This window comes from Notolepis coatsorum (genome assembly GCF_963971535.1).
Source record: "Notolepis coatsorum genome assembly, chromosome: 2".
Lineage (NCBI taxonomy): Eukaryota > Metazoa > Chordata > Actinopteri > Aulopiformes > Paralepididae > Notolepis > Notolepis coatsorum.
Genome location: NC_140166.1, coordinates 221,204,177 through 221,229,051, shown reverse-complemented (window position 1 = coordinate 221,229,051; position 24,875 = coordinate 221,204,177). Strand labels below are relative to the sequence as shown.

The 24,875-nt window shown below is 40.1% G+C and overlaps 1 protein-coding gene across 1 annotated transcript in view; it reads left to right on the top strand.

The window, feature by feature from the left end:
• Positions 1–24,540, top strand: part of LOC311223787 (uncharacterized protein) — a gene marked incomplete at both ends in the record, with an annotated part of 193,733 nt that extends 169,193 nt beyond the window's left edge. The window contains one exon of the mRNA XM_084308554.1: positions 24,365–24,540. Coding sequence (XP_084164680.1) covers positions 24,365–24,540 — 176 coding nt within the window. The remainder of the gene's footprint in view (positions 1–24,364) is intronic.
• Between the last annotated feature and the right edge of the window lie 335 nt (positions 24,541–24,875).

Sequence of the window (24,875 nt, the reverse complement as noted above, 5' to 3'; positions counted from 1 at the left end):
CGTGGCGGGGATCATTAGAACAACAACCCATTTCAGCGTCAACATTAGCATTAGCAGTAGTAGCATTAGTAGCATTAGCGTTAGCAGTGTGCTCCAGGATTGCCAGGAAAACGTCCACTGCAGTGGAACGTTCACCAAGCCACCCCGGCCCTGGCGCCGAAACATACTCCACAGCATTACCAATACCAACATTGATGCCTAATGACACAGGGCTCACCGTTGTACAAGCTGACCCGATAGCCAAACCATGTACGCTGCCCCTTGATCTGCTGTCGTCAGATGAGGAAACATCAACATAGGCCCGCCGTGTCGCTGAAACATGCCTCGAAGATGCCAGGGGTAAGCAAACCTCCGGTAAGCTTTCAACATTACGTAATTTCTCTAATCTTTTCATAACACTAGTTACATAAGGTGCATTGCATCCGCTATGCTGGGAACGAAAATAGAGGAAGGGTGTATTGGGGACCACGCCTACTATCTTATAGGCTACGCCTCCGTAGGGGCGGGACCCGGCAGGTGTGGGTGTATTAGTTTTATTCGTTGTGTAAGTACAATAGGTACATGAGATAAGGTATATCTCGATAGGCTTAAGAGCGGGACGCGATAAGCCAAGTACGATAATATAACCAGAGACAGTATATGATGACATTGATCACTGTGGTAGTTTAACCAGATGCAGTCTATCAGATGGATACTGAAAAATTGTTTTCTCAACATGTGACCATTTAATATTTGAATGGACCAGGAAAAATACCAGCTCTATACGTTCTCTTTCACTCTCCTTTTACTGGTCGCCACAATGCGTTGTACTCTGAACTTTTACTTGAGCAATGACAATAAGTTTATTCTAATCGAATAATTTTCTTTTGGCAATGTGATGCATTGACCAATTAATGTCCATTCTTTCTGACTAAATCAAATATGTTAAATGTTATTACTGCTTTAAAGTAGTTTGATGCCTGAGAAAATGTATTGATTCTATCTATCTATCTATCTATCTATCTATCTATCTATCTATCTATCTATCTATCTATCTATCTATCTATCTATCTATCTATCTATCTATCTATCTATCTATCTATCTATCTATCTATCTGTCTGTCTGTCTGTCTGTCTGTCTGTCTGTCTGTCTGTCTGTCTGTCTGTCTGTCTGTCTGTCTGTCTGTCTGTCTGTCTGTCTGTCTGTCTGTCTGTCTGTCTGTCTGTCTGTCTGTCTGTCTGTCTGTCTGTCTATCTATCTATCTATCTATCTATCTATCTATCTATCTATCTATCTATCTATCTATCTATCTATCTATCTATCTATCTATCTATCTATCTATCACTGCCTTAAAGTAGTTTGATGGCTGAGGAAATTGATTGATTGTTTGTATCTATCTGCCCCAACAGACGATTTACTTAATCAGAGATTAACAGGAGTTCATGCTCTCATATTTTATAACCTGGGTTACAGTAGGTAATTAAATGGTATTAATAAGTCAGGGATTGTAAGATGTGTGCATCTTAAAGTGTATACCACATCTATGGCCCAAGATAAATAATAGCTCTATATCTTTCACTCTGATTTTACTGCCTGCTACAATGGCAAGTAAAATAGTTGGCAATGCGATTCATTGGCCATTAAATGTCCAACCTTTATGACTAAATCAAATATGTTAAACTGTATCACTGCTTTAAAGTAATTTGATGGCTGATGAAAATGTATTAATTGTTTGTATTTATCTGTGGAGGCAGGTAAGAGAGGGGGGGAGCTGTGTGTGTGGGGGGGGGGTTAGTCCAGGTTCTGTGGAGGCAGGTAAGAGAGGGGGGGGGCTGGGTGTGGGGGGGGTTTAGTCCAGGTTCTGTGGAGGCAGGTAAGAGAGGGGGGGGCTGGGTGTGTGTGTGTGGGGGGGGGTGGTTAGTCCAGGTTCTGTGGAGGCAGGTAAGAGAGGGGGGGGAGCTGTGTGTGTGTGTGGGGGGGGGGTTTAGTCCAGGTTCTGTGGAGGCAGGTAAGAGAGGGGGGAGCTGGGAGAGAGTTCAGCTTCCTGACAGCCTGGTGTATGAAGCTGTCTCTTAGTCTGCTGGTCCTGCAGCTCGGAGGCTCCTCATTCTCCCCCGGAGAGCAGCAGAGTGAAGAAGCGCTGTGAGGGTGGTCATTATGTAGTCTGGGTGGTCATTATGTGTAGTCTGGTTGGTCATTATGTAGTCTGGGTGGTCATTATGTAGTCTGGGTGGTCATTATGTGTAGTCTGGGTGGTCATTATGTGTAGTCTGGGTGGTCATTATGTAGTCTGGGTGGTCATCAAAAAACGTGGATGAATAAGAGAAATCGTCAAAATTGCCAATTTCTGACTATGTTTTATCCCAATGGTCACTTTTGTGACCATGGTTACATTTCCACCTCTTGAGGTTAAAATATGCACGCAAGCATATCATTGTCATTACATATCACATATCAGTAGAAGACCCTTTAATTAGTATATATACAACATACTATAGTTTAATCTGTAAAGTAAGATGTTGTACTTACTTCTTTTTGTGGGGTGTTCTGGCAGCCATTTTGTGCTGCATGGACAAACAGGAAATAGACTGGCCTGGTCATGTGATGATTCAAGCTAGTCACATGACCTTTATACAATTTGAAAGTAGACAACATGCTGTTTCTTGTGAAAGTTTAGTTTTTTATCCAGAGCAAACTACCATGCTTCTAGAGCTTCTAGAAGTAAAAAAAAAGAAAAGTATCACAAATGTGACCATTAGGATTAAACAGGTTAATGTCCATCTGTTCTGACTAAATCAAATATGTTAAACTGTATCACTGCTTTAAAGTAATTTGATGGCTGATGAAAATGTATTAATTGTTTGTATTTATCTGCCCCAACATGATCCCACACCCAACCACCTCCAATGTACAGTCCTCCCCACCTCACCAAACCTCCCCCAAGGTACAGTTTCTACGTCAAATGTATATACTCTCTTTTCTGGACTCTTTTCGTATCACAAACAGTACTGTATTTGCAAATCTGGTATGTCATAAATGTATAGATGTAGCAGTACTGTCTATCTGTATGTCATGTATGTCATATATTATGATGAATTGAAAATATTTGAATGGACCAGGAAAAATACCAGCTCTATACGTTCTCTTTCACTCTCCTTTTACTGGTTGCCACAATGCGTTGTACTCTGAACTTTTACTTGAGCAATGACAATACGTTTATTCTAATCGAATAATTTTCTTTTGGCAATGTGATGCATTGACCAATTAATGTCCATTCTTTCTGACTAAATCAAATATGTTAAATGTTATTACTGCTTTAAAGTAGTTTGATGCCTGAGAAAATGTATTGATTCTATCTATCTATCTATCTATCTATCTATCTGTCTGTCTGTCTGTCTGTCTGTCTGTCTGTCTGTCTGTCTGTCTGTCTGTCTGTCTATCTATCTATCTATCTATCTATCTATCTATCTATCTATCTATCTATCTATCTATCTATCTATCACTGCCTTAAAGTAGTTTGATGGCTGAGGAAATTGATTGATTGTTTGTATCTATCTGCCCCAACAGATGATTTACTTAATCAGAGATTAACAGGAGTTCATGCTCTCATATTTTATAACCTGGGTTACAGTAGGTAATTAAATGGTATTAATAAGTCAGGGATTGTAAGATGTGTGCATCTTAAAGTGTATACCACATCTATGGCCCAAGATAAATAATAGCTCTATATCTTTCACTCTGATTTTACTGCCTGCTACAATGGCAAGTAAAATAGTTGGCAATGCGATTCATTGGCCATTAAATGTCCAACCTTTATGACTAAATCAAAAATGTTAAACTGTATCACTGCTTTAAAGTAATTTGATGGCTGATGAAAATGTATTAATTGTTTGTATTTATCTGTGGAGGCAGGTAAGAGAGGGGGGGAGCTGTGTGTGGGGGGGGGGGGTTTAGTCCAGGTTCTGTGGAGGCAGGTAAGAGAGGGGGGGGGGGGGCTGTGTGTGGGGGGGGGGGTTTAGTCCAGGTTCTGTGGAGGCAGGTAAGAGAGGGGGGGAGCTGTGTGTGGGGGGGGGGGGGGGGGGGGGGTTAGTCCAGGTTCTGTGGAGGCAGGTAAGAGAGGGGGGGGCTGGGTGTGTGTGTGTGGGGGGGGTTTAGTCCAGGTTCTGTGGAGGCAGGTAAGAGAGGGGGGGGCTGGGTGTGTGTGTGTGTGTGGGGGGGGGGGGGGGTTTAGTCCAGGTTCTGTGGAGGCAGGTAAGAGAGGGGGGGGCTGGGAGAGAGTTCAGCTTCCTGACAGCCTGGTGTATGAAGCTGTCTCTTAGTCTGCTGGTCCTGCAGCTCGGAGGCTCCTCATTCTCCCCCCGGAGAGCAGCAGAGTGAAGAAGCGCTGTGAGGGTGGTCATTATGTAGTCTGGGTGGTCATTATGTGTAGTCTGGTTGGTCATTATGTAGTCTGGGTGGTCATTATGTAGTCTGGGTGGTCATTATGTGTAGTCTGGGTGGTCATTATGTAGTCTGGGTGGTCATTATGTAGTCTGGGTGGTCATTATGTGTAGTCTGGGTGGTCATTATGTAGTCTGGGTGGTCATTATGTAGTCTGGGTGGTCATTATGTGTAGTCTGGGTGGTCATTATGTGTAGTCTGGGTGGTCATTATGTAGTCTGGGTGGTCATCAAAAAACGTGGATGAATAAGAGAAATCGTCAAAATTGCCAATTTCTGACTATGTTTTATCCCAATGGTCACTTTTGTGACCATGGTTACATTTCCACCTCTTGAGGTTAAAATATGCACGCAAGCATATCATTGTCATTACATATCACATATCAGTAGAAGACCCTTTAATTAGTATATATACAACATACTATAGTTTAATCTGTAAAGTAAGATGTTGTACTTACTTCTTTTTGTGGGGTGTTCTGGCAGCCATTTTGTGCTGCATGGACAAACAGGAAATAGACTGGCCTGGTCATGTGATGATTCAAGCTAGTCACATGACCTTTATACAATTTGAAAGTAGACAACATGCTGTTTCTTGTGAAAGTTTAGTTTTTTATCCAGAGCAAACTACCATGCTTCTAGAGCTTCTAGAAGTAAAAAAAAAGAAAAGTATCACAAATGTGACCATTAGGATTAAACGGGTTAATGTCCATCTGTTCTGACTAAATCAAATATGTTAAACTGTATCACTGCTTTAAAGTAATTTGATGGCTGATGAAAATGTATTAATTGTTTGTATTTATCTATTTATCTGCCCCAACATGATCCCACACCCAACCACCTCCAATGTACAGTCCTCCCCACCTCACCAAACCTCCCCCAAGGTACAGTTTCTACGTCAAATGTATATACTCTCTTTTCTGGACTCTTTTCGTATCACAAACAGTACTGTATTTGCAAATCTGGTATGTCATAAATGTATAGATGTAGCAGTACTGTCTATCTGTATGTCATGTATGTCATATATTATGATGAATTGAAAATATTTGAATGGACCAGGAAAAATACCAGCTCTATACGTTCTCTTTCACTCTCCTTTTACTGGTTGCCACAATGCGTTGTACTCTGAACTTTTACTTGAGCAATGACAATAAGTTTATTCTAATCGAATAATTTTCTTTTGGCAATGTGATGCATTGACCAATTAATGTCCATTCTTTCTGACTAAATCAAATATGTTAAATGTTATTACTGCTTTAAAGTAGTTTGATGCCTGAGAAAATGTATTGATTCTATCTATCTATCTATCTATCTATCTATCTATCTATCTATCTATCTATCTATCTATCTATCTATCTATCTATCTATCTATCTATCTATCTATCTATCTATCTATCTATCTGTCTGTCTGTCTGTCTGTCTGTCTGTCTGTCTGTCTGTCTGTCTGTCTGTCTGTCTGTCTGTCTGTCTGTCTGTCTGTCTGTCTGTCTGTCTGTCTGTCTATCTATCTATCTATCTATCTATCTATCTATCTATCTATCTATCTATCTATCTATCTATCTATCTATCTATCTATCTATCTATCTATCTATCTATCTATCTATCACTGCCTTAAAGTAGTTTGATGGCTGAGGAAATTGATTGATTGTTTGTATCTATCTGCCCCAACAGATGATTTACTTAATCAGAGATTAACAGGAGTTCATGCTCTCATATTTTATAACCTGGGTTACAGTAGGTAATTAAATGGTATTAATAAGTCAGGGATTGTAAGATGTGTGCATCTTAAAGTGTATACCACATCTATGGCCCAAGATAAATAATAGCTCTATATCTTTCACTCTGATTTTACTGCCTGCTACAATGGCAAGTAAAATAGTTGGCAATGCGATTCATTGGCCATTAAATGTCCAACCTTTATGACTAAATCAAAATGTTAAACTGTATCACTGCTTTAAAGTAATTTGATGGCTGATGAAAATGTATTAATTGTTTGTATTTATCTGTGGAGGCAGGTAAGAGAGGGGGGGAGCTGTGTGTGGGGGGGGGGGTTTAGTCCAGGTTCTGTGGAGGCAGGTAAGAGAGGGGGGGGGGGGGCTGTGTGTGGGGGGGGGGGGTTTAGTCCAGGTTCTGTGGAGGCAGGTAAGAGAGGGGGGAGCTGTGTGTGTGGGGGGGGGGGTTTAGTCCAGGTTCTGTGGAGGCAGGTAAGAGAGGGGGGGGCTGGGTGTGTGTGTGTGGGGGGGGGTTTAGTCCAGGTTCTGTGGAGGCAGGTAAGAGAGGGGGGGGCTGGGTGTGTGTGTGTGTGTGTGGGGGGGGGGTGGTTAGTCCAGGTTCTGTGGAGGCAGGTAAGAGAGGGGGGGAGCTGTGTGTGTGTGTGTGTGTGTGGGGGGGGGGTTTAGTCCAGGTTCTGTGGAGGCAGGTAAGAGAGGGGGGGCTGGGAGAGAGTTCAGCTTCCTGACAGCCTGGTGTATGAAGCTGTCTCTTAGTCTGCTGGTCCTGCAGCTCGGAGGCTCCTCATTCTCCCCCCGGAGAGCAGCAGAGTGAAGAAGCGCTGTGAGGGTGGTCATTATGTAGTCTGGGTGGTCATTATGTAGTCTGGGTGGTCATCATGTAGTCTGGGTGGTCATCATGTAGTCTGGGTGGTCATTATGTAGTCTGGGTGGTCATTATGTAGTCTGGGTGGTCATTATGTAGTCTGGGTGGTCATCATGTAGTCTGGGTGGTCATTATGTGTAGTCTGGGTGGTCATTATGTAGTCTGGGTCGGCATTATGTGTAGTCTGGGTGGTCATTATGTAGTCTGGGTGGTCATTATGTAGTCTGGGTGGTCATTATGTGTAGTATGAGTGGTCATTATGTAGTCTGGGTGGTCATTATGTAGTCTGGGTGGTCATTATGTGTCGTCTGGGTGGTCATCATGTAGTCTGGGTGGTCATTATGTAGTCTGGGTGGTCATTATGTAGTCTGGGTGGTCATTATGTAGTCTGGGTGGTCATTATGTAGTCTGGGTGGTCATTATGTGTAGTCTGGGTGGTCATCATGTGTAGTATGGGTGGTCATTATGTGTAGTATGGGTGGTCATTATGTAGTCTGGGTGGTCATTATGTAGTCTGGGTGGTCATTATGTAGTCTGGGTGGTCATTATGTGTAGTCTGGGTGGTCATTATGTAGTCTGGGTGGTCATTATGTAGTCTGGGTGGTCATTATGTGTAGTCTGGTTGGTCATTATGTAGTCTGGGTGGTCATTATGTAGTCTGGGTGGTCATTATGTGTAGTCTGGGTGGTCATTATGTGTAGTCTGGGTGGTCATTATGTAGTCTGGGTGGTCATCAAAAAACGTGGATGAATAAGAGAAATCGTCAAAATTGCCAATTTCTGACTATGTTTTATTCCCAATGGTCACTTTTGTGACCATGGTTACATTTCCACCTCTTGAGGTTAAAATATGCACGCAAGCATATCATTGTCATTACATATCACATATCAGTAGAAGACCCTTTAATTAGTATATATACAACATACTATAGTTTAATCTGTAAAGTAAGATGTTGTACTTACTTCTTTTTGTGGGGTGTTCTGGCAGCCATTTTGTGCTGCATGGACAAACAGGAAATAGACTGGCCTGGTCATGTGATGATTCAAGCTAGTCACATGACCTTTATACAATTTGAAAGTAGACAACATGCTGTTTCTTGTGAAAGTTTAGTTTTTTATCCAGAGCAAACTACCATGCTTCTAGAGCTTCTAGAAGTAAAAAAAAAGAAAAGTATCACAAATGTGACCATTAGGATTAAACGGTTAATGTCCATCTGTTCTGACTAAATCAAATATGTTAAACTGTATCACTGCTTTAAAGTAATTTGATGGCTGATGAAAATGTATTAATTGTTTGTATTTATCTGCCCCAACATGATCCCACACCCAACCACCTCCAATGTACAGTCCTCCCCACCTCACCAAACCTCCCCCAAGGTACAGTTTCTACGTCAAATGTATATACTCTCTTTTCTGGACTCTTTTCGTATCACAAACAGTACTGTATTTGCAAATCTGGTATGTCATAAATGTATAGATGTAGCAGTACTGTCTATCTGTATGTCATGTATGTCATATATTATGATGAATTGAAAATATTTGAATGGACCAGGAAAAATACCAGCTCTATACGTTCTCTTTCACTCTCCTTTTACTGGTTGCCACAATGCGTTGTACTCTGAACTTTTACTTGAGCAATGACAATAAGTTTATTCTAATCGAATAATTTTCTTTTGGCAATGTGATGCATTGACCAATTAATGTCCATTCTTTCTGACTAAATCAAATATGTTAAATGTTATTACTGCTTTAAGTAGTTTGATGCCTGAGAAAATGTATTGATTCTATCTATCTATCCATCTATCCATCTATCCATCTATCCATCTATCCGTCTGTCTGTCTGTCGGTCTGTCTGTCTGTCTGTCTGTCTGTCAATCTGTCGGTCTGTCTGTCTGTCTGTCTGTCTGTCTGTCTGTCTGTCTGTCTGTCTGTCTGTCTGTCTGTCTGTCTGTCTGTCTGTCTGTCTGTCTGTCTGTCTGTCTGTCTGTCTGTCTGTCTGTCTGTCTGTCTGTCTGTCTGTCTGTCTGTCTGTCTGTCTGTCTATCTATCTATCTATCTATCTATCTATCTATCTATCTATCTATCTATCTATCTATCTATCTATCTATCTATCACTGCCTTAAAGTAGTTTGATGGCTGAGGAAATTGATTGATTGTTTGTATCTATCTGCCCCAACAGATGATTTACTTAATCAGAGATTAACAGGAGTTCATGCTCTCATATTTTATAACCTGGGTTACAGTAGGTAATTAAATGGTATTAATAAGTCAGGGATTGTAAGATGTGTGCATCTTAAAGTGTAAACCACATCTATGGCCCAAGATAAATAATAGCTCTATATCTTTCACTCTGATTTTACTGCCTGCTACAATGACAAGTAAAATAGTTGGCAATGCGATTCATTGGCCATTAAATGTCCAACCTTTATGACTAAATCAAAAATGTTAAACTGTATCACTGCTTTAAAGTAATTTGATGGCTGATGAAAATGTATTAATTGTTTGTATTTATCTGTGGAGGCAGGTAAGAGAGGGGGGGAGCTGTGTGTGGGGGGGGGGGGTTTAGTCCAGGTTCTGTGGAGGCAGGTAAGAGAGGGGGGGGGGGGGGGGCTGTGTGTGGGGGGGGGGGGTTTAGTCCAGGTTCTGTGGAGGCAGGTAAGAGAGGGGGGAGCTGTGTGTGGGGGGGGGGGGGGGGTTTAGTCCAGGTTCTGTGGAGGCAGGTAAGAGAGGGGGGGGCTGGGTGTGGGGGGGGTTTAGTCCAGGTTCTGTGGAGGCAGGTAAGAGAGGGGGGGGGCTGGGTGTGTGTGTGTGGGGGGGGTTCAGTCCAGGTTCTGTGGAGGCAGGTAAGAGAGGGGGGGGGCTGGGTGTGTGTGTGTGTGTGGGGGGGGGTGGTTAGTCCAGGTTCTGTGGAGGCAGGTAAGAGAGGGGGGGGAGCTGTGTGTGTGTGTGTGTGTGGGGGGGGGGGGGGGGGTTTAGTCCAGGTTCTGTGGAGGCAGGTAAGAGAGGGGGGAGCTGGGAGAGAGTTCAGCTTCCTGACAGCCTGGTGTATGAAGCTGTCTCTTAGTCTGCTGGTCCTGCAGCTCGGAGGCTCCTCATTCTCCCCCGGAGAGCAGCAGAGTGAAGAAGCGCTGTGAGGGTGGTCATTATGTAGTCTGGGTGGTCATTATGTGTAGTCTGGTTGGTCATTATGTAGTCTGGGTGGTCATTATGTAGTCTGGGTGGTCATTATGTGTAGTCTGGGTGGTCATTATGTAGTCTGGGTGGTCATTATGTAGTCTGGGTGGTCATTATGTGTAGTCTGGGTGGTCATTATGTGTAGTCTGGGTGGTCATTATGTAGTCTGGGTGGTCATCAAAAAACGTGGATGAATAAGAGAAATCGTCAAAATTGCAATTTCTGACTATGTTTTATCCCAATGGTCACTTTTGTGACCATGGTTACATTTCCACCTCTTGAGGTTAAAATATGCACGCAAGCATATCATTGTCATTACATATCACATATCAGTAGAAGACCCTTTAATTAGTATATATACAACATACTATAGTTTAATCTGTAAAGTAAGATGTTGTACTTACTTCTTTTTGTGGGGTGTTCTGGCAGCCATTTTGTGCTGCATGGACAAACAGGAAATAGACTGGCCTGGTCATGTGATGATTCAAGCTAGTCACATGACCTTTATACAATTTGAAAGTAGACAACATGCTGTTTCTTGTGAAAGTTTAGTTTTTTATCCAGAGCAAACTACCATGCTTCTAGAGCTTCTAGAAGTAAAAAAAAAAAGAAAAGTATCACAAATGTGACCATTAGGATTAAACGGGTTAATGTCCATCTGTTCTGACTAAATCAAATATGTTAAACTGTATCACTGCTTTAAAGTAATTTGATGGCTGATGAAAATGTATTAATTGTTTGTATTTATCTGCCCCAACATGATCCCACACCCAACCACCTCCAATGTACAGTCCTCCCCACCTCACCAAACCTCCCCCAAGGTACAGTTTCTACGTCAAATGTATATACTCTCTTTTCTGGACTCTTTTCGTATCACAAACAGTACTGTATTTGCAAATCTGGTATGTCATAAATGTATAGATGTAGCAGTACTGTCTATCTGTATGTCATGTATGTCATATATTATGATGAATTGAAAATATTTGAATGGACCAGGAAAAATACCAGCTCTATACGTTCTCTTTCACTCTCCTTTTACTGGTTGCCACAATGCGTTGTACTCTGAACTTTTACTTGAGCAATGACAATAAGTTTATTCTAATCGAATAATTTTCTTTTGGCAATGTGATGCATTGACCAATTAATGTCCATTCTTTCTGACTAAATCAAATATGTTAAATGTTATTACTGCTTTAAAGTAGTTTGATGCCTGAGAAAATGTATTGATTCTATCTATCTATCTATCTATCTATCTATCTATCTATCTATCTATCTATCTATCTATCTATCTATCTATCTATCTATCTATCTATCTATCTATCTATCTATCTATCTATCTATCTATCTATCTATCTATCTGTCTGTCTGTCTGTCTGTCTGTCTGTCTGTCTGTCTGTCTGTCTGTCTGTCTGTCTGTCTGTCTGTCTGTCTGTCTGTCTGTCTGTCTGTCTGTCTGTCTGTCTGTCTGTCTGTCTGTCTGTCTGTCTGTCTGTCTATCTATCTATCTATCTATCTATCTATCTATCTATCTATCTATCTATCTATCTATCTATCTATCTATCTATCACTGCCTTAAAGTAGTTTGATGGCTGAGGAAATTGATTGATTGTTTGTATCTATCTGCCCCAACAGATGATTTACTTAATCAGAGATTAACAGGAGTTCATGCTCTCATATTTTATAACCTGGGTTACAGTAGGTAATTAAATGGTATTAATAAGTCAGGGATTGTAAGATGTGTGCATCTTAAAGTGTATACCACATCTATGGCCCAAGATAAATAATAGCTCTATATCTTTCACTCTGATTTTACTGCCTGCTACAATGGCAAGTAAAATAGTTGGCAATGCGATTCATTGGCCATTAAATGTCCAACCTTTATGACTAAATCAAAAATGTTAAACTGTATCACTGCTTTAAAGTAATTTGATGGCTGATGAAAATGTATTAATTGTTTGTATTTATCTGTGGAGGCAGGTAAGAGAGGGGGGGAGCTGTGTGGGGGGGGGGGGGGGGGGGGGTTTAGTCCAGGTTCTGTGGAGGCAGGTAAGAGAGGGGGGGGGGGGGGGGGCTGGGTGTGGGGGGGGTTTAGTCCAGGTTCTGTGGAGGCAGGTAAGAGAGGGGGGGGCTGTGTGTGTGTGTGTGTGTGTGTGGGGGGGGGGTGGTTAGTCCAGGTTCTGTGGAGGCAGGTAAGAGAGGGGGGAGCTGGGAGAGAGTTCAGCTTCCTGACAGCCTGGTGTATGAAGCTGTCTCTTAGTCTGCTGGTCCTGCAGCTCGGAGGCTCCTCATTCTCCCCCCGGAGAGCAGCAGAGTGAAGAAGCGCTGTGAGGGTGGTCATTATGTAGTCTGGGTGGTCATTATGTGTAGTCTGGTTGGTCATTATGTAGTCTGGGTGGTCATTATGTAGTCTGGGTGGTCATTATGTGTAGTCTGGGTGGTCATTATGTAGTCTGGGTGGTCATTATGTGTAGTCTGGTTGGTCATTATGTAGTCTGGGTGGTCATTATGTAGTCTGGGTGGTCATTATGTGTAGTCTGGTTGGTCATTATGTAGTCTGGGTGGTCATTATGTAGTCTGGGTGGTCATTATGTGTAGTCTGGGTGGTCATTATGTGTAGTCTGGGTGGTCATTATGTAGTCTGGGTGGTCATCAAAAAACGTGGATGAATAAGAGAAATCGTCAAAATTGCCAATTTCTGACTATGTTTTATCCCAATGGTCACTTTTGTGACCATGGTTACATTTCCACCTCTTGAGGTTAAAATATGCACGCAAGCATATCATTGTCATTACATATCACATATCAGTAGAAGACCCTTTAATTAGTATATATACAACATACTATAGTTTAATCTGTAAAGTAAGATGTTGTACTTACTTCTTTTTGTGGGGTGTTCTGGCAGCCATTTTGTGCTGCATGGACAAACAGGAAATAGACTGGCCTGGTCATGTGATGATTCAAGCTAGTCACATGACCTTTATACAATTTGAAAGTAGACAACATGCTGTTTCTTGTGAAAGTTTAGTTTTTTATCCAGAGCAAACTACCATGCTTCTAGAGCTTCTAGAAGTAAAAAAAAAGAAAAGTATCACAAATGTGACCATTAGGATTAAACGGGTTAATGTCCATCTGTTCTGACTAAATCAAATATGTTAAACTGTATCACTGCTTTAAAGTAATTTGATGGCTGATGAAAATGTATTAATTGTTTGTATTTATCTGCCCCAACATGATCCCACACCCAACCACCTCCAATGTACAGTCCTCCCCACCTCACCAAACCTCCCCCAAGGTACAGTTTCTACGTCAAATGTATATACTCTCTTTTCTGGACTCTTTTCGTATCACAAACAGTACTGTATTTGCAAATCTGGTATGTCATAAATGTATAGATGTAGCAGTACTGTCTATCTGTATGTCATGTATGTCATATATTATGATGAATTGAAAATATTTGAATGGACCAGGAAAAATACCAGCTCTATACGTTCTCTTTCACTCTCCTTTTACTGGTTGCCACAATGCGTTGTACTCTGAACTTTTACTTGAGCAATGACAATAAGTTTATTCTAATCGAATAATTTTCTTTTGGCAATGTGATGCATTGACCAATTAATGTCCATTCTTTCTGACTAAATCAAATATGTTAAATGTTATTACTGCTTTAAAGTAGTTTGATGCCTGAGAAAATGTATTGATTCTATCTATCTATCTATCTATCTATCTATCTATCTATCTATCTATCTGTCTGTCTGTCTGTCTGTCTGTCTGTCTGTCTGTCTGTCTGTCTGTCTGTCTGTCTGTCTGTCTGTCTGTCTGTCTGTCTGTCTGTCTGTCTGTCTGTCTGTCTGTCTGTCTGTCTGTCTGTCTGTCTGTCTGTCTGTCTGTCTGTCTGTCTGTCTGTCTGTCTGTCTGTCTGTCTGTCTGTCTGTCTGTCTGTCTGTCTGTCTGTCTGTCTGTCTGTCTGTCTGTCTGTCTGTCTGTCTGTCTGTCTGTCTGTCTGTCTGTCTGTCTGTCTGTCTGTCTGTCTGTCTGTCTGTCTGTCTGTCTGTCTGTCTGTCTGTCTGTCTGTCTGTCTGTCTGTCTGTCTGTCTGTCTGTCTGTCTGTCTGTCTGTCTGTCTGTCTGTCTGTCTGTCTGTCTGTCTGTCTGTCTGTCTGTCTGTCTGTCTGTCTGTCTGTCTGTCTGTCTGTCTGTCTGTCTGTCTGTCTGTCTGTCTGTCTGTCTGTCTGTCTGTCTGTCTGTCTCTCTATCTGTCTGTCTGTCTGTCTGTCTGTCTGTCTGTCTGTCTGTCTGTCTGTCTGTCTGTCTATCTATCTATCTATCTATCTATCTATCTATCTATCTATCTATCTATCTATCTATCTATCTATCTATCTATCTATCTATCTATCTATCTATCTATCTATCTATCTATCTATCTATCACTGCCTTAAAGTAGTTTGATGGCTGAGGAAATTGATTGATTGTTTGTATCTATCTGCCCCAACAGATTATTTACTTAATCAGAGATTAACAGGAGTTCATGCTCTCATATTTTATAACCTGGGTTACAGTAGGTAATTAAATGGTATTAATAAGTCAGGGATTGTAAGATGTGTGCATCTTAAAGTGTATACCACATCTATGGCCCAAGATAAATAATAGCTCTATATCTTTCACTCTGATTTTACTGCCTGCTAAACAGTGCTGGACTATGTTTGTACTAGGGTGGAAGAAACAATCCCCACTACCAAAATGAAAGTTTACCCAAATCAAAAACCCTGGGTAGACAAATCCGTCCGTGAAGCTCTGAGAGAGCGCACCAAAGCATACAACGACGGCCTAGTGGCAGGCAACATGAATGACCACAAGGTGGCGCGATACAACGTAAGGAGGACAGTGTCAGAGGCCAAACGGCGCTACAGGGATAAAATTGAACTCCAGTTTGAACAAGCTGACTCTAGAGCTATGTGGCAGGGGCTCAAAACGATGACAGACTACAAAGGCGCCTCCCTCAAACTGAACAATGACATCTCCTTAGCAAATGACCTCAATACCTTCTATGCGAGGTTTGATGCTGGTAATAACAACACCAGCTCACAAGCCACGGCAATGGGGGGGGGGGGGGGGGGTCGGCTGCTGATGGAGGCGCAGTGTTCAGGGTAACAGAGCATGAGGTGAGGCGGACCTTTAAAAAAGTGAATATCAGGAAGGCAGCAGGTCCGGACGGCATCCCCGGCCGCGTCCTAAAAGTCTGTGCCGTTTTATCCCAATGGTCACTTTTGTGACCATGGTTACATTTCCACCTCTTGAGGTTAAAATATGCACGCAAGCATATCATTGTCATTACATATCACATATCAGTAGAAGACCCTTTAATTAGTATATATACAACATACTATAGTTTAATCTGTAAAGTAAGATGTTGTACTTACTTCTTTTTGTGGGGTGTTCTGGCAGCCATTTTGTGCTGCATGGACAAACAGGAAATAGACTGGCCTGGTCATGTGATGATTCAAGCTAGTCACATGACCTTTATACAATTTGAAAGTAGACAACATGCTGTTTCTTGTGAAAGTTTAGTTTTTTATCCAGAGCAAACTACCATGCTTCTAGAGCTTCTAGAAGTAAAAAAAAAAGAAAAGTATCACAAATGTGACCATTAGGATTAAACAGGTTAATGTCCATCTGTTCTGACTAAATCAAATATGTTAAACTGTATCACTGCTTTAAAGTAATTTGATGGCTGATGAAAATGTATTAATTGTTTGTATTTATCTGCCCCAACATGATCCCACACCCAACCACCTCCAATGTACAGTCCTCCCCACCTCACCAAACCTCCCCCAAGGTACAGTTTCTACGTCAAATGTATATACTCTCTTTTCTGGACTCTTTTCGTATCACAAACAGTACTGTATTTGCAAATCTGGTATGTCATAAATGTATAGATGTAGCAGTACTGTCTATCTGTATGTCATGTATGTCATATATTATGATGAATTGAAAATATTTGAATGGACCAGGAAAAATACCAGCTCTATACGTTCTCTTTCACTCTCCTTTTACTGGTTGCCACAATGCGTTGTACTCTGAACTTTTACTTGAGCAATGACAATAAGTTTATTCTAATCGAATAATTTTCTTTTGGCAATGTGATGCATTGACCAATTAATGTCCATTCTTTCTGACTAAATCAAATATGTTAAATGTTATTACTGCTTTAAAGTAGTTTGATGCCTGAGAAAATGTATTGATTCTATCTATCTATCTATCTATCTATCTATCTATCTATCTATCTATCTATCTATCTATCTATCTATCTATCTATCTATCTATCTATCTATCTATCTATCTATCTATCTATCTATCTATCTATCTATCTATCTATCTATCTATCTATCTATCTATCTATCTATCTATCTATCTATCTATCTATCTATCTATCTATCTATCTATCTATCTATCTATCTATCTATCTATCTATCACTGCCTTAAAGTAGTTTGATGGCTGAGGAAATTGATTGATTGTTTGTATCTATCTGCCCCAACAGATGATTTACTTAATCAGAGATTAACAGGAGTTCATGCTCTCATATTTTATAACCTGGGTTACAGTAGGTAATTAAATGGTATTAATAAGTCAGGGATTGTAATATGTGTGCATCTTAAAGTGTATACCACATCTATGGCCCAAGATAAATAATAGCTCTATATCTTTCACTCTGATTTTACTGCCTGCTACAATGGCAAGTAAAATAGTTGCCAATGCGATTCATTGGCCATTAAATGTCCAACCTTTATGACTAAATCAAATATGTTAAACTGTATCACTGCTTTAAAGTAATTTGATGGCTGATGAAAATGTATTAATTGTTTGTATTTATCTGTGGAGGCAGGTAAGAGAGGGGGGAGCTGTGTGGGGGGGGGGGGGGGGGGGGTTAGTCCAGGTTCTGTGGAGGCAGGTAAGAGAGGGGGGGGGGCTGGGTGTGGGGGGGGTTTAGTCCAGGTTCTGTGGAGGCAGGTAAGAGAGGGGGGGGGGCTGGGTGTGTGTGTGTGTGTGGGGGGGGGTGGTTAGTCCAGGTTCTGTGGAGGCAGGTAAGAGAGGGGGGAGCTGGGAGAGAGTTCAGCTTCCTGACAGCCTGGTGTATGAAGCTGTCTCTTAGTCTGCTGGTCCTGCAGCTCGGAGGCTCCTCATTCTCCCCCCGGAGAGCAGCAGAGTGAAGAAGCGCTGTGAGGGTGGTCATTATGTAGTCTGGGTGGTCATTATGTGTAGTCTGGTTGGTCATTATGTAGTCTGGGTGGTCATTATGTAGTCTGGGTGGTCATTATGTGTAGTCTGGGTGGTCATTATGTGTAGTCTGGGTGGTCATTATGTAGTCTGGGTGGTCATCAAAAAACGTGGATGAATAAGAGAAATCGTCAAAATTGCCAATTTCTGACTATGTTTTATCCCAATGGTCACTTTTGTGACCATGGTTACATTTCCACCTCTTGAGGTTAAAATATGCACGCAAGCATATCATTGTCATTACATATCACATATCAGTAGAAGACCCTTTAATTAGTATATATACAACATACTATAGTTTAATCTGTAAAGTAAGATGTTGTACTTACTTCTTTTTGTGGGGTGTTCTGGCAGCCATTTTGTGCTGCATGGACAAACAGGAAATAGACTGGCCTGGTCATGTGATGATTCAAGCTAGTCACATGACCTTTATACAATTTGAAAGTAGACAACATGCTGTTTCTTGTGAAAGTTTAGTTTTTTATCCAGAGCAAACTACCATGCTTCTAGAGCTTCTAGAAGTAAAAAAAAAAGAAAAGTATCACAAATGTGACCATTAGGATTAAACAGGTTAATGTCCATCTGTTCTGACTAAATCAAATATGTTAAACTGTATCACTGCTTTAAAGTAATTTGATGGCTGATGAAAATGTATTAATTGTTTGTATTTATCTGCCCCAACATGATCCCACACCCAACCACCTCCAATGTACAGTCCTCCCCACCTCACCAAACCTCCCCCAAGGTACAGTTTCTACGTCAAATGTATATACTCTCTTTTCTGGACTCTTTTCGTATCACAAACAGTACTGTATTTGCAAATCTGGTATGTCATAAATGTATAGATGTAGCAGTACTGTCTATCTGTATGTCATGTATGTCATATATTATGATGAATTGAAAATATTTGAATGGACCAGGAAAAATACCAGCTCTATACGTTCTCTTTCACTCTCCTTTTACTGGTTGCCACAATGCGTTGTACTCTGAACTTTTACTTGAGCAATGACAATAAGTTTATTCTAATCGAATAATTTTCTTTTGGCAATGTGATGCATTGACCAATTAATGTCCATTCTTTCTGACTAAATCAAATATGTTAAATGTTATTACTGCTTTAAAGTAGTTTGATGCCTGAGAAAATTTATTGATTCTATCTATCTATCTATCTATCTATCTATCTATCTATCTATCTATCTATCTATCTATCTATCTATCTATCTATCTATCTATCTATCTATCTATCTATCTATCTATCTATCTATCTATCTATCTATCTATCTATCTATCTATCTATCTATCTATCTATCTATCTATCTATCTATCTATCTATCTATCTATCTATCTATCTATCTATCTATCTATCTATCTATCTATCTATCTATCTATCTATCTATCTATCTATCTATCTATCTATCTATCTATCACTGCCTTAAAGTAGTTTGATGGCTGAGGAAATTGATTGATTGTTTGTATCTATCTGCCCCAACAGATGATTTACTTAATCAGAGATTAACAGGAGTTCATGCTCTCATATTTTATAACCTGGGTTACAGTAGGTAATTAAATGGTATTAATAAGTCAGGGATTGTAATATGTGTGCATCTTAAAGTGTATACCACATCTATGGCCCAAGATAAATAATAGCTCTATATCTTTCACTCTGATTTTACTGCCTGCTACAATGGCAAGTAAAATAGTTGCCAATGCGATTCATTGGCCATTAAATGTCCAACCTTTATGACTAAATCAAATATGTTAAACTGTATCACTGCTTTAAAGTAATTTGATGGCTGATGAAAATGTATTAATTGTTTGTATTTATCTGTGGAGGCAGGTAAGAGAGGGGGGAGCTGTGTGGGGGGGGGGGGGGTTAGTCCAGGTTCTGTGGAGGCAGGTAAGAGAGGGGGGGGGGCTGGGTGTGGGGGGGGTTTAGTCCAGGTTCTGTGGAGGCAGGTAAGAGAGGGGGGGGCTGGGTGTGTGTGTGTGTGTGGGGGGGGGTGGTTAGTCCAGGTTCTGTGGAGGCAGGTAAGAGAGGGGGGGGGAGCTGTGTGTGTGTGGGGGGGGGGTTAGTCCAGGTTCTGTGGAGGCAGGTAAGAGAGGGGGGAGCTGGGAGAGAGTTCAGCTTCCTGACAGCCTGGTGTATGAAGCTGTCTCTTAGTCTGCTGGTCCTGCAGCTCGGAGGCTCCTCATTCTCCCCCCGGAGAGCAGCAGAGTGAAGAAGCGCTGTGAGGGTGGTCATTATGTAGTCTGGGTGGTCATTATGTAGTCTGGGTGGTCATTATGTAGTCTGGGTGGTCATTATGTAGTCTGGGTGGTCATTATGTGTAGTCTGGGTGGTCATTATGTGTAGTCTGGGTGGTCATTATGTAGTCTGGGTGGTCATCAAAAAACGTGGATGAATAAGAGAAATCGTCAAAATTGCCAATTTCTGACTATGTTTTATCCCAATGGTCACTTTTGTGACCATGGTTACATTTCCACCTCTTGAGGTTAAAATATGCACGCAAGCATATCATTGTCATTACATATCACATATCAGTAGAAGACCCTTTAATTAGTATATATACAACATACTATAGTTTAATCTGTAAAGTAAGATGTTGTACTTACTTCTTTTTGTGGGGTGTTCTGGCAGCCATTTTGTGCTGCATGGACAAACAGGAAATAGACTGGCCTGGTCATGTGATGATTCAAGCTAGTCACATGACCTTTATACAATTTGAAAGTAGACAACATGCTGTTTCTTGTGAAAGTTTAGTTTTTTATCCAGAGCAAACTACCATGCTTCTAGAGCTTCTAGAAGTAAAAAAAAAGAAAAGTATCACAAATGTGACCATTAGGATTAAACGGGTTAATGTCCATCTGTTCTGACTAAATCAAATATGTTAAACTGTATCACTGCTTTAAAGTAATTTGATGGCTGATGAAAATGTATTAATTGTTTGTATTTATCTGCCCCAACATGATCCCACACCCAACCACCTCCAATGTACAGTCCTCCCCACCTCACCAAACCTCATCCAAGGTACAGTTTCTACGTCAAATGTATATACTCTCTTTTCTGGACTCTTTTCGTATCACAAACAGTACTGTATTTGCAAATCTGGTATGTCATAAATGTATAGATGTAGCAGTACTGTCTATCTGTATGTCATGTATGTCATATATTATGATGAATTGAAAATATTTGAATGGACCAGGAAAAATACCAGCTCTATACGTTCTCTTTCACTCTCCTTTTACTGGTTGCCACAATGCGTTGTACTCTGAACTTTTACTTGAGCAATGACAATAAGTTTATTCTAATCGAATAATTTTCTTTTGGCAATGTGATGCATTGACCAATTAATGTCCATTCTTTCTGACTAAATCAAATATGTTAAATGTTATTACTGCTTTAAAGTAGTTTGATGCCTGAGAAAATGTATTGATTCTATCTATCTATCTATCCATCTATCTATCTATCTATCTATCTATCTATCTATCTATCTATCTATCTATCTATCTATCTATCTATCTATCTATCTATCTATCTATCTATCTATCTATCTATCTATCTATCTATCTATCTATCTATCTATCTATCTATCTATCTATCTATCTATCTATCTATCTATCTATCTATCTATCTATCTATCTATCTATCTATCTATCTATCTATCTATCTATCTATCTATCTATCTATCTATCTATCTATCTATCTATCTATCTATCTATCTATCTATCTATCTATCTATCTATCTATCTATCTATCTATCTATCTACCTACCTACCTACCTATCTATCTATCTATCTATCTATCTATCTATCTATCTATCTATCTATCTATCTATCTATCTATCTATCTATCTATCTATCTATCTATCTATCTATCTATCTATCTATCTATCTATCTATCTATCTATCTATCTATCTATCTATCTATCTATCTATCTATCTATCTATCTATCTATCTATCTATCTATCTATCTATCTATCTATCTATCTATCTATCTATCTATCTATCTATCTATCTATCTATCTATCTATCTATCTATCTATCTATCTATCTATCTATCTATCTATCTATCTGTCTGTCTGTCTGTCTGTCTGTCTGTCTGTCTGTCTGTCTGTCTGTCTGTCTGTCTGTCTGTCTGTCTGTCTGTCTTGTCTGTCTGTCTGTCTGTCTGTCTGTCTGTCTGTCTGTCTGTCTGTCTGTCTGTCACTGCCTTAATGTAGTTTGATGGCTGAGGAAATTGATTGATTGTTTGTATCTATCTCCCCCAACAGATGATTTACTTAATCGGAGATTAACAGCAGTGCATGCTCTCATATTCTGTAACCTGAGTTACAGTAGGTAATTAAATGGCTATTAATAAGTCAGGGATTGTAACGTCTTAACAGGCGCCCCCAAAAGTGATTTTTTTTTTACTTGAGCTTGTGGACTGCATACTTTTATTGCAAACCAAAATACTATACTGTATACGTATAGCACATGCATGAGCCTTGTCTATTTTTAAAGATGACCTTCTTTAGTTTCTGATACAATAAAGAAAATGTACTTTTACTGCTAATGAAATAGACTAACATAGATCTGAACTTCAGAACTTGTAGAAAAACTTGTTCCTCACGTTTTTCTGTAGTAGTTAGTAGTCCAGAAGTAGTATTTCCCAAGAAATTGGTATGGCTGAAAAAACACCCTGGGTCCATAGCCTGAAGTCTTGTGTAGTACATGTCCAAACTTCATACAAATCCGTGATTAGAAGCGGTTTTGGTAAAAAGTGAAAAAAAGAGCTCAGAAAACTATTTTCTCATTGACTCCAATGCATTCGACAGAGAATTCTGTTCCTGTTTTCGCTTGTGACTTTTCACCTAGATCCCCGATTCGCTCATTCCCAGATGGGGTACCATTGGAAAGCCACACTCATTCCTTACAACTCTGTCCAATAATTTTCGAGATCGCCAAATGATTGATGGAGGTAGAGGCTCGGGAGTCTGGAGTGGTATTTGAAAAAAAAGAAAAAAAGTCAGCCGTCTACTTCGGCGCACAACTCACATCGTCATGTAACTCGAGAACCGCTGAACGGATTTTGTCGCCTGAAACGGCTATCGACGGGCAACAAATAGAATTCATTCAATGTATATATTGTATTAAAAAATATGTACGCCCGAGCCGCTAGAGGTCGCGCTGGTGGGCAAATCGTCCTCAAGACGATATCGTCCTTAACTCTTTAACTCCTACTGCCCCCTTAGCGTTTGAACTGACCCAGGCCCCATTCAAACATAGTCTCTGGCATGATATTGACCATATTGAGAAACTTAGCACTGTGTTACTCCTTGCAATACAATCCAATAGGAGCCTGATGAGAGGATGGAGAGCAGCGCTAGGTTTTAATACTAGGGTTGCAACATTTCAGGAATATTCAAAGGTGGAAACTTTCCATAGGAATTAATGGGAATATATGGGAATTAACAGGAATAAAATGGAAATATAAGGGTTATTTCAACACACTGTATTTATTTACCATGTCATATGCAGATAAATCTATCTTACCATATCATATGTAGTAAGCAGACATAATTGTGAATAATTTACAATTTACTTTAAAGGGACACTTCACCGAAAGACTGCTGATTTATTTAGCACATAATCTCACACATATATCAAAATAAATAAATAATAATCACACATTAATTTACTCTGACAGTTATTGCGAGTTGAATCCAGTCATGTCATTGGAGGGCACTGAATCCTTGTGTTGTGAAAAAATAGCAACCTCTATTGCAACTTTTTCATCTCCATCATTTCATTTCCGATGACATCACTGGAGGACATAGTCAAACGTTAAATGTCAATCAATTACCTGTCAAACTACTGTAAGTGAACGTGTGCAAAATGTTTTTGAGTTTTGCGATGTGTGATATTATATGCAATATTTCACAGATTCACTCTTACCTCTGTGATGTATGTATTGTCTGTGTCCAATAGTCTTATCTGGATTGTTCTTTTTGGTTTATAAAGTTTTTGGTTTTCAAATTCTTTATAAATTTGTTTTACCCTTCGAGAGGGCCTTTTGTCCTCTTGCCAGGCTATCATTGTAAATAAGAATGTGTTCTTAATTTACCTGCCTGGTTGAATAAAATAAATATAGAAGTCTAATCCTCACAACTAAGAGGGGGCCTTTTTAGATTAGATTAGATTCAAAAAAGTTGTCATCATGCAGCACAAGTACAGTACAACGACAAGAAGCACCCAACCAGACACTCACTTTAAATAAACAACTTACTGCGGCACCCACTTTACCCACTTTAGACAGTTTAGACACTTTAACACACTTTATATTTATTGGTAAAGAGATTTGCACTACAACTCATACCTCATTACACCTTACCCTAAATTGTACCTCATCCCATTTTCTGCATTTGTACTGTATACTGTATTGTAACTCAGTTACTTTTTCAACTCTGCATTGTATATTGTATATATGTATATTGAACACTTTTGTCTACATACTTTTGACTTCTATTTTATACTTATTTTATACTTATTTTATACTTATCTATTTTTATCTAGCACACTCTCAGGAGCAAAACAGAAAGAAGCATTTCATATAAAAGTATTCTGTATTTTTGTATGACAACTAATAAAGAAACTTGAACTTGAGTGCAAATGTAACGAACAGGTGATTAAACTGGGTACAAAACATACAAATTAGTACTACTGAGTGTAGTGCTAATCAGATGTTTGTACAGAGTTGTAGTATAATATGTACAGTGATACAGACGTAAAGACAGTATGGTAGTAGTCATACTGTCCAGCAGCGTAACTAGTAAGAGTAGGATGTGTACAGATATAGATATATATCTATATATATGTATCTACAGATATGTAATTTTTAATGTTCACCTTCTCTTCTACCATCCAGGCACCCGTCAGTACCATTTTGTTCGATTCCCAATGTCCTGGACTGAAGCACAGACCTACTGCCAGTACGTGTACACTGACCTGGCCACCGTGGACAACGCAGACGAAATGCTCCTTGCGGTTCAAGCGGCTACCAACCGTAACAATTGGGAACCCTGGATCGGCCTGAAGAAGTAAAGAAAACTCTCACTTGTTACTTTTTTAAGCTATTAAGATTGTAAAGTCCCCCCTCCAGCGACATCCAATCTTTTCACACACAAATGTCTGTGTTGGAGAAAATGGAAAGTGTTCTACAAACACTGAGGGATGCACTTTTGCACAAGCTGGCAACCAAAGTCTTATTTAGCAAATATAGCAAATCCTTTTTTTTGTATCCACTTTTTCTCCTCTTTGTTCCATTTTGCTCCCATCCCAATTTAGCCGTGCCAATTCTCCCCTCCCCTATCTTGATCGTTGCTCGCATGTGCCCCCCACTGGCCGGTTGTAGGGAGGATAGAAGCCCGTCACATGTC